General features: G+C 40.8%; 1 protein-coding gene across 1 annotated transcript; it reads left to right on the plus strand.

The window, feature by feature from the left end:
• Window positions 1-4,388: 4,388 nt before the first annotated feature.
• LOC116713385 (leucine-rich repeat and coiled-coil domain-containing protein PF07_0014-like) lies at window positions 4,389-6,826 on the plus strand. The gene is made up of 4 exons (XM_032553528.1): window positions 4,389-4,439; window positions 5,355-5,786; window positions 5,896-6,015; window positions 6,797-6,826. The coding sequence occupies exons 1-4, from the start codon at window positions 4,389-4,391 to the stop codon at window positions 6,824-6,826; spliced, it is 633 nt and encodes a 210-aa protein (XP_032409419.1).
• The last annotated feature ends 7,846 nt before the right edge of the window (window positions 6,827-14,672 follow it).

Consider the following 14,672-nt stretch of genomic DNA (forward strand, 5'->3'; position numbering starts at 1 on the left):
GGGGCGTGTCGCCACACTGAGCTGTTCTTGCATGTTGATACACAATTTGATCAATATGTTGTTTTATGCAACAACTGCACATTATCCATTCAGCTTTACTGCTATTTTAAGTTGATTTTTTTTCAAAACACATTAGAGAAAAGTGGAGGAAAATTCTGTTTTTATTTTGCAATTTTACAATTTTCTTTAAGTAAATGGCTCATAGTTAAGTAAGGGACTTGAAAGATAATATAATAAATATTGACAGAAAAGTGGATCTGACTGGTGGTTATGCTGAAGGCCGAGCGGCTCTGTTTCTGTAGAGGTCAGTTGGTGATGATCTGCACAGATCTGGATTCTGACCAGTGAATAAAGTTTATTTAATCCAGAAACAACAAGAAGTTCATGATTTACATTTAAATTAAATCCAAGCCGAACATGTAATTAAGATCTGGTGATGTATATTTGCATAAATTAAAGATAAAGAAAAATGTATTTTACTGTACATTTTTAAATAAGCAATTTATGAATAAACTTATTTAAAGATAGATCAAAAGACAGATCTATGGAGAGTGAAGAGTTTTATTAAAGTAAGGATACTTAAATAATTATTACATAAGTTATTTATTGTATTTGACTCTCTTCACTCTCCTTAGGAGTCAGGACATACTGGAGCAGCAGTTTGGTGTTAAGTTTTGAAAATATAAAAAACAAGTTTATCTCTCATATTTTTAAGGTTAAGAACAATGGATACACACAAACACACACATATATATATATATATAGAGAGAGAGTATTAGTTTGTTTTTAGAAAAATGTACATTTTGAAAACTTAAAATTCTTCAGTCCTACATTATAAAAAATAAAGAAAATTGATGTTTCTCTAAATTAATCTAAAACTATATTAGGGATAGATTATGAATAAAACATATAATGCTATCAACATGAGTTTTATTAGCGGTTTAGATCTGGACTGTTTCTTTGCAGTTGGGCAGGTTTCACAGGTTTTATAGGTTTTACAGGTTTAGTTTTACAGTGTTTGGACTGGAAAATGGCAAATCTGGTAACAGTGGAGATTGGCGCCATTTTTGTTACTAATTAGCGTGACGCGCATGCGCCATGCTGGGTAGAAATATGACGCAGCTTCCACGTGAGCGTTTTTAAAAACTAGCTGTTGTTAGCACCTGGCCGCATGGAGACGCGACACTGTCGGTCTGATACTCATGAACTTTGGGACCTGGACCTTTAAAAATGATATTTTCTGATCTCAAAGACGCGGAATCCGAGTGGACGCTCAGCCTATCGACGGAAACTTTGGTGGATCCGATTGAAATCGTGTCGTTGTTCATCGAGGCCTAGTGGCGTCTTGTACTTGACCTGAGCAGGCCGCAGTGATGACAAGTAGGCCGCGGGAGCGCCATGTTTTAAGTCGCTGCGTTGGTTATTCGGTAAGTTATTTTTCGGAAACCTTATTCTAAGTTGTTTGTCTTTTTCCACCGATGACGTTAGTGAAGCCATTTCCTGTGTGTGTCTAAACAGAGCAGCACACAAGGAGAGACCCGACCAAGGCCTCTCAGCGGCGGCTTGTTTGTTTGCTGGCGTCCCTGAAACATCTGAGAGATATGGCATCTGGTGCTAGCAGATGATTGATTATGGATTTACTACAATCAAGCTGAGGATCGCTTGACCGATTATGGATATACTTCAATCAAGCTGAGGATTCCCTTCAATCAAGCTGAGGATCGCTTCCGTCAAGCTGAGGAATCGCTACAAGGTGCCTGGCGGATCCGCCCAACCCATCAAAGGTTGGTTAAGTCAAAGAACTGTTCCAATGGCGGGTCCAGAAGACATCTCAGGGTAGGAGCTGTTGCGGGTTTTGCTACGCTGCTGATGCTAACGCTGTTTGTTGAAGGCCAACGCCAGGCCTCCTGCTGCTGGTTTGGTTTGATTCTCTGCTGAGAGTCAATGAGCTGAGAAGGATCTGCTGTTGTAAATCCTTCTGTCTTTGGGTTTTTAGTGTTTGAAGCAGTTACTGTGGTCTTGTGACCTGTTCAGGTTTAGGTGTAACTAGAATCATATATCTACAGTCTGAAGTTCCTGGCTTAAAGTCAGTTGTGATGTGAAAGAAAGATGGCTGCCAAGGACTTGGCAAGTACAGTTTAGATGCTGTAGGAAATTATTCAGCTTAGGCTTTGTAAATATCACTAATAAACCTTGATAACATACAGTACCTACTTATTAGTACCAATATAATGTGGCTATGTTGACATTAGTATAGCTGCATTGGGATAATATTTTATCTTTCCAATGAGTATCAGATATGTTTTTGGGTGACCATGAGGTCTTTATATTTCAACGTACACAATCTTTTTTATTTTTTGTACCTACTTAATAGTTTGAAATGTAGGGTCCATACTTTAATAACTCAAACAAATTTAATTTACGTTCAATTTAAACATAAAAAAAAAGATTAATTTTTGCGCCGGAACAACGCGTGGCCTCTTGCAATTTCGTCATGCGACTTCATTTCTTCTGGACAACAACAGACAACAGAGGGATCTCCTGGAGCTGCAGGTCAGAGGTCACAGAGGTAATGTTCACACTGTAATCCACCATTTCTTATTCGCAGGTTTTCAGCTGAACTCCATGTTTTCCTTCTGGAGAGGATCGACTGGGACCTGTCCTTCAGTGTTTAAGTTTGTTTTAACCCATTTTCTCTCCTAGACTAGGCAACCGGTGGACCTTGTGTTGCAAATAACTTTTTTTCTCATAGATGAAGCCACCAAAGGAGCTTCTACTACAACTAATTATTTTCTCCTATAGAAACACTCCTGGAGCAGCTCTTTTTCTTTTTCTGTCTCTCTCTTTGCTCTGTCCTCTCAAATCCCCCGGGGGTCGTGACAGATGGCCTTTCATAGAGCCAACTTCTGGTTCTGCTGGAGGGTTCTTCCTGTTAAAGGGAAGTTTATCCTCTCCACTGTCACTACATGCATCCTAAATATGAGGCATTGATTTAGCTTACTTAACTTTTAACCAATTTAAATAATTGGTGCAGTGTTAGCCTCATTTTGGAAAGTCTTCCTGTTAAAGGGAAGTTCTTCTTTTTGGAAAGTCTTCCTGTTAAAGGGAAGCTTTTTCTCTCCACAGTCACCACTTGCGTCCTCAGTAGGAGGCCTTGCTTAAGCTTACTTTACTTTTAATGAATTTAAATAATTGGTGCAGTGTCAGCCTTTTATTGGAAAGTCTTCCTGTTAAAGGGAAGTCTTTCCTCTGCACTGTCACCAGATGGATATTCAGTATAAGTTATTGCTTTAGCTTAACTTTTAGCCAAATTAAATTGGTCTAGTGTTAACCTTATTTTGGAAAGTCTTCCTGTTGAAGGGAAGTTTTTCCATTCTTGTTGCCACGTGGGTCATCAGTAGGAGGCATAGCTTAAGTTTATTTATAATGAATTTACATAATTGGTGCAGTCTTCCTGTTAAAGGGAAGTTTTTCCTCCACTGTCACCAGATGTATCCTCAACACGAGGCATTGCTTAAGCTTTCATAGCTTTTAACCAATGTTTGATAACCTTTTATTCTTTTTTTTTTTGTTTTGGATACTCTTCTTGTTAAAGGGAAGCTTTTCCTTTCTACTGTCACTACATGCATGTTCATTATGAGGCATTGCCTAAGCTTACCTGTATAACATAACAAATTTAAATTGGTGCAGTGTTGACTTCTTTTGGAAAATCTTCCTGTTAAAGGGAAGTTTTTCCTCTCCACTGTCACCAGGTGGGATCCTCAGTACAAGTCATTGCTTTAGCTGAACTTTTAACCAATTTAAATAATTGGTGCAGTGTTAACCTTATTTTGGAAAGTCTTCCTGTTAAAGGGAAGTTTTTCCTATCCTCTGTCACAGCAGACATCTTGAGTACGAGTTATGCTTCAGCTTGCATAACTTTTAATCAATGTTTGAAAACTGCAGTTTTTTTTGCTGTTTTTTTTTTTTTACGTCTTCCTGTTAAAGGGAAGTTTCTCTTTAGGAAATTTTCCTGCTAAACTGCAGTTTTTTCTCTCCACTGTCACAACATGCATCCTCAGTGTCTGTTGGGGGATGATGGTTTTGAGCTCATGGTTGGTAATTTAAGGCCTTGTCAACACATGGTATATGGACCTGAAAGCTATGGTATATGGACCGGGAAGACATGGTATATAGACATGGTATATGGACCGGGAAGATATAGAAGCCGATCAACAGTTTTTGTTGAGATGGAACAAAAACTCTGAAGACACCAGATGGCCTCGAACTGTGAAAGGTAGGGGTGTGAATCCAGCACCAGGAAATGTGGTTTGGTACCTCCTGTTGCCACTTCTCAAGGCTATAAAGTCATCGAATGGGTTCAAGGAATTTGGTAACAAACGAGTACAATGAAGGGATCAATCAACTCTATGCACAATGCTCCACCAAAGAAAAACACGGTAGGCTATTTGAAAGGTAATTCTGATCTTGGTTACAAAAGGGTAAAGGTGTGAAAGAGAGCCCGGGTAACGGGTTTGGGCTACCGTTCGGTTGAGTGTGTGTGTGTGAAAACGAACCCTCCCGACGGGTAAAGGGTTAGTTGCCCTTCGGGCGGGTTTGTGTGAAAACGAACCCTCCCAACGGGTAAGGGGTTAGTTGCCCTTCGGGCGGGTTTGTGTGAAAACGAACCCTCCCGACGGGTAAGGGGTTAGCTGCCCTTCGGGCGGGTTTGTGTGAAAACGAACCCTCCCGACGGGTAAGGGGTTAGCTGCCCTTCGGGCGGGTTTGTGTGAAAACGAACCCTCCCGACGGGTAAAGGGTTAGCTGCCCTTCGGGCGGGTTTGTGTGAAAACGAACCCTCCCGACGGGTAAGGGGTTAGTTGCCCTTCGGGCGGGTTTGTGTGAAAACGAACCCTGCCGACGGGTAAAGGGTTAGTTGCCTTTTGGGCGGGTTTGTGTGAAAACGAACCTTTCCGACGGGTAAAGGTGTGAAAACGAACCAACTAATCTTAGATTCTTCAATCAAATATGTGTATCGAATCCATTATAAAGATTACTAAGAAGGTAACAATAAAAATAACATTGGAGTGACGACAAAAACCGACAGGACCACCGACTCATTGGGAGGAAAATCCTCAAGTGACTCACCCACTCCCTGACTGCTCACAATGACTGACAGAAAAGGACTTCATCACAACCCACTGCTGATGGATGACCTCAGTGACCCTGCCATCGGGCTCAGAAGTCTTCCTCAAGAAACGCTGCAGTTATTTTGCTGTTTTAAGAGGTCTTTTGATTTTTTTTGAAAAGTGATTTCAGAGTTGTTAAAGGGTTTGACCTCAAACCTGCACCCATCTTATCTTTCTGTCCTTCAGGAATCCTCCTGGATCATCTGGTTTTTCGTCTTGGATTTTGCCCTTCATTGGACCCCCAACGACGACGGAAGAAGCCCACACCGCCCCAACGACGACGGAAGAAGCCCACACCGCCCCAACGACGACGGAAGAAGCCCACACCGCCCCAACGACGACGGAAGAAGCCCACACCGCCCCAACGACGACGGAAGAAGCCCACACCGCCCCAACGACGACGGAAGAAGCCCACACCGCCCCAACAACGACGGAAGAAGCCCACACCGCCCCAACGACGACGGAAGAAGCCCACACCGCCCCAACGACGACGGAAGAAGCCCATACCGCCCCAACGACGACGGAAGAAGCCCTCATCTCCTCGGCCACCTCCTGCTGATGGATGACCTTAATTACCCTACCATCAGTCTCAGCAGTCTTCCTCCAGAAAAGCTGCAGGTATTTTTGCTGTTTGATATTTGCAAGTGTGAGTTTTTGAAAAGTGACTATTCATTGAGTTATTAAAGGGTTAACCCAACACCCGTCCTGTTGTTGTCCTGGTCTTCAGGAACACTCCTGGATCATTGCCCCAGCTACAACGGAAAAGAACCTCATCGCCACCCTGCTGATGGATGACCTTGGTGACCCTACCATTGGATTCAGCAGTGTTCCTCAAGAAATGCTACAGGTATTTTGCTGTTATTTAAGTGATAGTTGCATGTTTTTGAAAAGTGACAGTTTCATTCTGAGTTAAGGGTTTGACCTTAAACTTGCGCCTGTCCTGTTGTCCTTCAGGAATCCTCCTGGATCATCTTATTGTTGTCTCGGATTTCGCCCTTCATCGCCTCACATCGGCCGACAGAGAAAAAGACTGAACTTAAAATATTTATTAAAGCGACTTCAGTTAACTTTTTTTTTTTCTTCTTTCTACCAAAAACTGGATAATTTTCAGTCTGGTACTTTAAACTCATCTAGCCATTGGATTTTTTGTTGTTGTTTTTAATGGACAATTTTGTTTAGAGACTTCATAATTAATTTTGTTTATTTATTTTAGATATTTAAAATGTCTTTGAATTTCAGGGTTAAATGTTAGAATTTAATGTTTATTTATTTTTGAGAATGTGTTCTTGCATCGTTTTAGCGTTGCCATGGTTATGACATTGATTATGAAAAGGCTTAGACTGGTTTATTGTGATCTGTCTGTATTTATGCTGCGGTTTGTCATTTTCTGTTTCTACTACATTATTTATTTCAACTGTTTTTGTTTTCTGTTATTTTTTTCCCATAGATTCTACACTTGGTCTGGCGTTCTGATTGGCTGTGGTTTCTTCCTGGAGGAGGACATTGGCTGACATGATGCTGCCATCACCAAACTGTTCTCCTCCTCCATTTCACTTCCATGAACATGGAAAGTTCTCCTGATCGTTGACCTGTTGTTGTGTCTCTGCTCCGTCTTCTCTCACCTCCAGTCGGTCGTGACAGATGGCTGCTGGTACTGAGCCCGGTTCTGGTTCTGCTGGAGGTTTCTTCCTGTTAGAGGGGAGTTCTTCTTCTCCACTGTCGCTACATGCATGCTCTGGATGAGGGACTGCTGTAAAGTCCACAACTCAACACAAGCGATTTGCTGTCGCCCCCTGCTGGTCAGGAGGAGTGAATGCTGTAAGTGATGACTCCATACAATCTGCTGGGTTTTATTTGGTACAAACTTTTTAAACTACTTTAATGATTAACTGAGATCATTGTACTAGCAATTGGAGTACATGTGATTGAACTAAAATTATTTCAAAGTGCATTGAGATGACATTTGTTGTGAATTGGCAATGTATAAAATTGAACTTTCAAAATAACAAATGAGCCCCACCAATAAACAATATAAAAAAACAAACAAAAACCCCAACAACTAATACAAGAAAGTTCAAAACCCCAAAAGTAGATTTCAAAACCCCAAAAGTAGATACCAAAACCCCAAAAGTAGATACCAAAAGCTTATAATTATAACGTTAATTCACAACAATGTTGTCGAGGCATTTTACAAAAAAGTAATTTCAATTTTGTCAGATTACTATTGATCCAAATAATCAATTCATTAGGTTCAGTTAATTATTAAGGTAGTTTAAAAAGTTTGTACCAGATAAAACCCAGCAGATTGTATGGAGTCATCACTTACAGCATTCACTCCTCCTGACCAGCAGGGGGCAACAGCAAATCGCTTGTGTTGAGTTGTGGACTTTACAGCAGTCCCTCATCCAGAGCATGCATGTAGCGACAGTGGAGAAGAAGAACTCCCCTCTAACAGGAAGAAACCTCCAGCAGAACCAGAACCGGGCTCAGTACCAGCAGCCATCTGTCACGACCGACTGGAGGTGAGAGAAGACAGAGCAGAGACACAACAACAGGTCAACGATCAGGAGAACTTTCCATGTTCATGGAAGTGAAATGGAGGAGGAGAACAGTTTGGTGATGGCAGCATCATGTCAGCCAATGTCCTCCTCCAGGAAGAAACCACAGCCAATCAGAACGCCAGACCAGGTGTAGCTTTATAGACAAAAATAGATGCTTTATAAACAAAAGTGTTCTTTAAAAAAAGAGAGGTTTAATGGAGACCAGAGACTTCATAATTCCTTTTATTTTGTAGTTTCTGTTTATTTATTTAGGATATTTTAAATGTCTTCCAGTGTTAAATGTTCATTGTAATTTAAAGTGTGAAAATGAAGACTCTTCTCTTTGGTCCTTCACTCAGCAGCTTCTTTCTTTTTGTTATTTTTATTTTCCGTTACAACATCATAATAAATGTTGATGAAAATAATTCATCTGAGTTCCTGTTTCTCCTTTTTATTTGTGTGAGTTTCATCAGCGGTCCTACAGCAGCTTGATGGAGTCGGACTCCGGTACCGTCGGTGATCAGCTAAATGGGTCGGCGGTGTGTAAATAGTTTTAATGATATGCTAAGCATAACTCCTACGCTTCAGTCTCATCACTCAAAGAATGTTATCCAATGATAATATTTAGCATTAACACAACCTGCTGTAGCTTTTGGCTTGTAAACGTGACTGTAGAAGATTTAGACGGGTAGCACCGACAGACAGGGCCATCTATCACTCTAAGGTAGGAAAATCTGACAAGGTAGCACAGAGGACAGACTCTTGGTTCTGTTTGATTGATGTTACATTTCTATTTTGGACTTGTCTTAAATGAGACAACTGGCGCACCCAAATATCAATGTAATGTGTGCAAATTGTCAAAGTGACAATTGCCCCAAAACAGAATCTGTTACCCAGAATGCATTGCACAATGGTCCACTCCCTCCTTTAGGCACAGTCTCTGATCCGCTTGGTGTTTGTATGCTTTTGAACCGCACAAGAGTTCACTTCAGACCTAGGTTTGTAGGATCAGAGTTCACAGCTCCCCAACCGAACTGGACTTTCTAGGCAGATGGACCGGAGTTGGGTCCAGTCCAGCTAAACTGGACTGGTGTGAATGGACTTGGATGTTTGTAGGACTTTGCCTCCTTTGAGCCTTTTCGGATGCATCATTCGGCGTGACGTTCTCCGGGCTGAACTCGGTGCTGGTTTCCAGAGCAACACTGAGGTTGTTTTTGGTTTCAGCCTCAGTTCAGCAGAAGGCCCTCACCACCCGATAATTAAGCGTCTCTGAATGAAAGAAAGCAGCGTTTGTTCCACTCCAGCAGGAGCTTCGTGTCTTTTCACAGCGCTCGGTGTCAAACTTTGTTCCCAGCTGCTTCCACTCAGCCGTGACATTCAGACGGATGAACTTTCTGCTCCTCTCTGATTTTATTTATTTTTTACTTGCATTACAAACCGGACGGGACCCCACTGACCCCTCGGCCGCCGTCGCTCATTAATGTGCCGTTAGCATGTGGGAAGGACTGAACTGTTGCTCACGTTGTCCACACATACGAGTGTGAACAGTTCCTGACGTCAGTCGGCCCAAACGCTGGAGGTGTTACAGCTGACACCGAGGTAGTGGGCCGGAACCGGAGATGGACCGGGTTCTGAAAGTTTCCAGTTTTCACTCCAGCAGCTGATCAGATCTGTTCTTGTTCTGCAGTTTTAGTAATTATCTCCAACAGGTCATCCTGGCCCACCTCACACAGCTCTGTTGTTTTTCAGATCTTTCATCTCAGCAGTGATGATCAACTTTGTTTTCCCCAAAAATTCAAACCCAGACAACGTAATTAGGAAGTTTTAATGTTTTCTTCTCCCTTGCCGTCTTCTTCAGATGAAGATGAAGGAGGCAAGCGCCTCCTCAGATACTTTCTAAACAGAAATGGATTGAACGAGGGAAGCCAGAACCTTCCATTAACGTTCCCTGGTTTCTAATAAAACTGGATATTGAGCCTCTTCAGAGTTTTTGTCTCTTCGGGGTCTGCAGAGCAACTGCAGCCGTAAACACGACGATGAGCTCTGCTGGGGCCGAGGATGCTAAGTATGCATCCCACAGGGCCGGCTTCGTCGGTTTCTACCTGCAGACAGACGAGGATTTAAATGAGTCATTAAAATGGAGACCAACATGGTGGAAACCCACTGATCAGCTGCAATTAGCGTCAGCACAGATCCGAAACGCTTTTCTCCTGAGAAACTCTGCAACTGCTTCAGCCTGGAAAAACAGAAATATTCAGAACGAATCGCCTCACTTTACCATGAAGTTACTGAAAAAAAGTATTCTGAGATTATTTAACTTACTGAGTTTAAACCAGTTTACGTTAAGATTTCTAGGTTTTTCACTCAGAATGAAGATGCCTTTGCACTACAGTCAGGAATTGGTGCTGCAAAAATAACCTGAATTAAAGCTGAAAAACTGAAACTCAACCATCCTGCTGATTGTTGTTGTGCTTTAGTCATGATTTTAGTCTTCATTTTTCCATTGATTGACTTTTTTATATAAATATTTATTAAAACCAGAAATTACTAACCAAAAATAAAACTGTCTTGTTTTGTGCTAGATCTTCTAGAAACGGAGGTTCATTTGGTCCTCATTGGGTTTGTTCCAAAGAAATCCTACAGACCATACAATAAACTAGAATATTATTGAAAAGTTCAATTATTTCACAAACGTTGAACATTGTATAGCTTAATTAGACAATGTTTTATATTTTTGTTTCTTCTAATTGTGTTCATTTTTGCTAACAGTCAATGGAAACATAACATTTAATATCACAATATTACATCAAACCAATAAAAAAACTTATTAAAGATTAAATTCAAAAGCTGACAAACGAGACACTTTGTGACATTCAGTATATTCTAACTTGTTGAATGTGACTAGACAAAAACCAACCCATTTATTTTGAAAAGTTAGGTTTATTATTAATCCAGGATAAACCAGTTAACATGTATATTTATTTAAAAATTGAAATAAAGTTGATCCATGTTTGCGAAGAGGCAAAATTCTGGTTTTGGTTTCTTTTCCTGGATGTTTTTGAGTCGGACTTGATGTGAAATCCGTTGAAATTATTTGTAAGAACTAATAAACCTCCAGCGGGTCGGGAACGATCAGTTCAACAAGTGGAAACGGAGACATTCAGGACTCTACTCCTCAGATTTAATGAGCCGTTAAATATGGATGGAATGGAAATATGTTAATAATCCTAAATGATTGTGAAACTGAATGTGTTGCTGAAACTGGAGGATTTCTGTTCGGAGATCAGACTGGAGCCTGAATGCATTGTTAAGATAAAGCACCATAATCACTGCAGAAAAGAAAAGGTGAAAGGAGCGCAGAATAAACGGACAGACGAGTAGAACCCGGCAATGATGGAGAGATCCCAGAGGAAAAGAACCAATGTGATGAAGAAGAGGCAGAGGAAGGGCGGCAGCGAAGGTGAGGATTTAAATAATCCATCTGCAGCTGTTTTTTTTCTGTTTCCATCTGCAGGAAGGAAGAGCCGTGATGCGTTCGCTGAATGATGGAGAGTCACTTCCCACAGCTGGGCCTCTTTGTGTCTTCATCTCACAAGCTGCACATCAATGGTTGTGAAATCTGTTTTTAATTTCCTTCTGAATAAAAGCTGCTGTCCATGAACGACCGAGTCGCATTCATCCAGTTTTTCTCAGTTCCAGTAGCTTAACTGTTAAAATTCATGTTTTATTTCTTCTCTTTGGATGAATTTTTGCTCCGACGTCCTGCAACAGGAAATGATTCAGATTAATAAACCCTGATCATTTATGCAAAGTAATCAGATTAAACTCATTAATCTGTGTGACTCTGGTTAGTTCTACTTTTAGTTGAGATTTTATTGTATAAATCAGGTTTAAAGATTTTTTTTGTAATTCAGAAAAGAAAATGTGTAAACCTCTTTGTTTTGTAAATCTGCTTCTGGATGAAGCAGATTGGAGTATTAATCTGATTAAATCTGAGACTTTTCACCATGACAACCAGCCTCCACTGCTGCTTAAGGACCAGGTAGTTTATAATACACAAATCTATGAGATACCGGTCACTTCTAACGGTGTACTAGGCCCATTACGTAAGGAAAAAACGAGTAAACTTCTGCTGAAAACTCGGAAATATTGAGATTAATCTCATAAATTTTCTAGGGATAAAACATGAAAATTTATGAGTTTGAAAAGTCATAGATTTGACTTTTGGAAATGTCAGAAATTTTTCTAGAAAATTCTTAATTTCTTAATTTTGTTTCGAGCAAATGTTTGAATTTTCAAACCAAATTTCCAAGTATTTTCTGGAAAATTTCTGAGGTTTTTTGACAGAAATGTACTCTTTTTTTCTCTATCTACAACGACCTTAATATGCCGTCGTCATGTCCAACATATTGGTTGATTAGTTTTTTTGTGTGTTGGAACTAGAGCACTACTCCAGTTGTTACTTCATTGTTGACCTTTAACTTCCTGGCCTCCGTCTGAAGTCGCACCACGTTCCGGCTCATGTGACTGAAACCAAACTGTTCCACATCGGCTTCTGGACAAGACAGGAAATAAACCAGGAGCTGTAGAAATGTTTTCTGTCTGAGCTGGGAGAATAATACAGGAGTCAAAACTCATCTGTTCCTCAATTCTTCTTGTTTATGACAGAAACCAGCATAATTTTTCCATTACAGTCCGTCAGAGACTCAACCTGATGTCCATGCTCACTTTTACGCTTTCGAGTCGTTTTCCTGCGTGGGAAAACAAAGCGATCAGTGAGAGCGGCTCATTTAGCAACACGCCGGCGTTATCTCGACCTTTGGGGGAAACAAAAAGCCGCCGCTGTGTTTGGAGAAGCTGTGGCGGCGGACCGGGCTTGTTGTGTAATTAGCTGCCTCTCAGTCTGAGGAGAGGACAAACAGTTTGGGCCCAATCAGACCGCTGACTGTTTTCCACAGATGCATTAAAACCCAATTATTTGTGACATTTTTAAGCAAACTGAAGCCGTGCTTGTTGTTTCCTCTCAGCTGAAATCAGACAAACTCAACGTTACCATCCAACATGGAGCTGCTCAGCTGTCGACTTGTTTACCAGATGAAGCGATCCTGACTGAATGCTTTATTGATTAGACAGCAGAGTGGCTTCGTGTCTTTCACTCCTAATGAAGCCCAGCTTTAAGAGAAGCGTTTGATTGGTCGATCGATGGAGCGTCAGCGCCTTCGGACTCACTCCAACAACTGCATTAAAACCAGCAGCTGCTTTATTTCATCTGAGGAGCGTTTTGGAAATCAATCTCTGCAGCCTGTTGGCTTCCTGCTCCCTCCTCCTCTACAGCCGCTGAGGGCAGAAACAGAAGATTCATGAAGAAGTTCAGCAGCGACAAGAACCGACAGTTCAGACAGTAGTGATGAGACGATGTGGACTCGGTACCAGAGGAGAGAAGTAACGCTAGACAGCAAAACATCTGACCTCCAGTCAGAGGATCCTTCATTATTACCACCGAAGAAGAATCAAACTGTAGAGATGGGCGGTTCAACCCAAAATATCAATAACATCTAATCGATACTTTAGTTTCAGATTCCCTCTTGAAATTTTAATAAACAAGTCAAAATTCTTTTTTTGTGGCCTTAATCCTCTTCTGTAAATCTACCAGTGGAACTAAAACTTTATCAAGCCGTTATTGACTTAAATCAATTCCTTGATTTATTAGGTAACCTGTAAGTTAGTCTTATTTCAACTGTTCTAAGATGTTTCCAGTAGAAACTAGAACAAAATACTTAGTAAGATTTTGTGTTTTTGCAGATATTAGTGAAACTAAAAGCTTCTTTTTGTCTCTAATTTCAATAACTTGAAGGTAAATGACCAGATTTCCTTCATGCTGCAGCCTTTATGTGAAACATTTTACTGCAAACTGAAAAACGTCAACATGAGCTGAAAACAGTTTCATGTGTTTAATATGTTGGTGTTGTGAAGCTGAAGGTCGTCTGTGTGGCCGCAGGCTGCATTTATTAAAACTGTTACTGTAACCACGGGAACATTTCTGGAGGTTCTGGACGATGGATGTCGACCCAGAAACCAGAACTGTTTCCCTGAGCAGAACTCCTGCTGGGGCCTCACAGCTGCAGAGCAGAAACTAAATGATCACAAGTTCAGCTGAACTGAAGCAGCTTCCTGTCTGGTTTAACGGCTCGGTCACAAAATCATCAGACATCAGAGACAGATCTATGAAATGATAAAGTTCAGCCTCCATCAGGCTGAACTCCATCTGACTGATGAGAAAAACACAAAGCCAAATAAAACTCAGTTGGTTTTTGTTGTTTATCTGATCTGATCTGATCTCTGCTCCTGATCTGTTTGACTTTACCTTTTTCACCACCAGCAGCCTGCAGGTGTAAATCAGTGGCTGCTGATTGTTGCTGATTGGCTAGAAACAAACCTGGCCTCCTCCTAAATCTGAAATGTCAAGTAAATCCGGTTTTCTTGTTTTTGGAGCTTCAAAACAAGAAAACCGGATTTATTTGACACCGTTTGACTCCCCCTAGTGGTCTGGAGCACTCTCGTTTTGCAGAACGGGTTTGTTTTTACTATTTGCAGCATTTTATTTGTGGTTGCAGTCTTTTTTTGTTTACATTTATTTTGTTGATTGAAGGTGTTTGTTTCTACTTTCTGTTATTGCAGCATTTTTTGTTTACATCGTTTTTCTGTTGCATTTGGGGTTGTCAAGAAAATCCGAGCTCATCCCACTTCCCCATGCTGGAGATTTTAGTTTAGCAGTAATAAAAAATAAAGTTATCTTTAAAATGAATCACTCAAGTGACATCTAGGCCCAGCAGTAGACTTAAGTGTCAATAAAATAAATCTGGTTGTGTGTGTTGTTTTGTCTCATGCAAACTTTGCTTTAATTCTACTTTTTTCTATCTAATCATAAGAAATCATAGTCAGTCAGAGAGAGTCATTAAACAGG

Source organism: Xiphophorus hellerii, chromosome 22 (assembly GCF_003331165.1).
Source record: "Xiphophorus hellerii strain 12219 chromosome 22, Xiphophorus_hellerii-4.1, whole genome shotgun sequence".
In the NCBI taxonomy this organism is placed as follows: domain Eukaryota; kingdom Metazoa; phylum Chordata; class Actinopteri; order Cyprinodontiformes; family Poeciliidae; genus Xiphophorus; species Xiphophorus hellerii.

Coding starts and splice junctions, on each gene's coding strand:
- LOC116713385 (XM_032553528.1), top strand. CDS start 4,389: ATGAAGGGATCAATCAACTCTATGCACAATGCTCCACCAAAGAAAAAC. Junction 4,440..5,354: donor CTCCACCAAAGAAAAACACG/GTAGGCTATTTG, acceptor TCTGTCCTTCAG/GAATCCTCCTGGATCATCTG. Junction 6,016..6,796: donor TTCCTCAAGAAATGCTACAG/GTATTTTGCTGT, acceptor TCTCACCTCCAG/TCGGTCGTGACAGATGGCTG.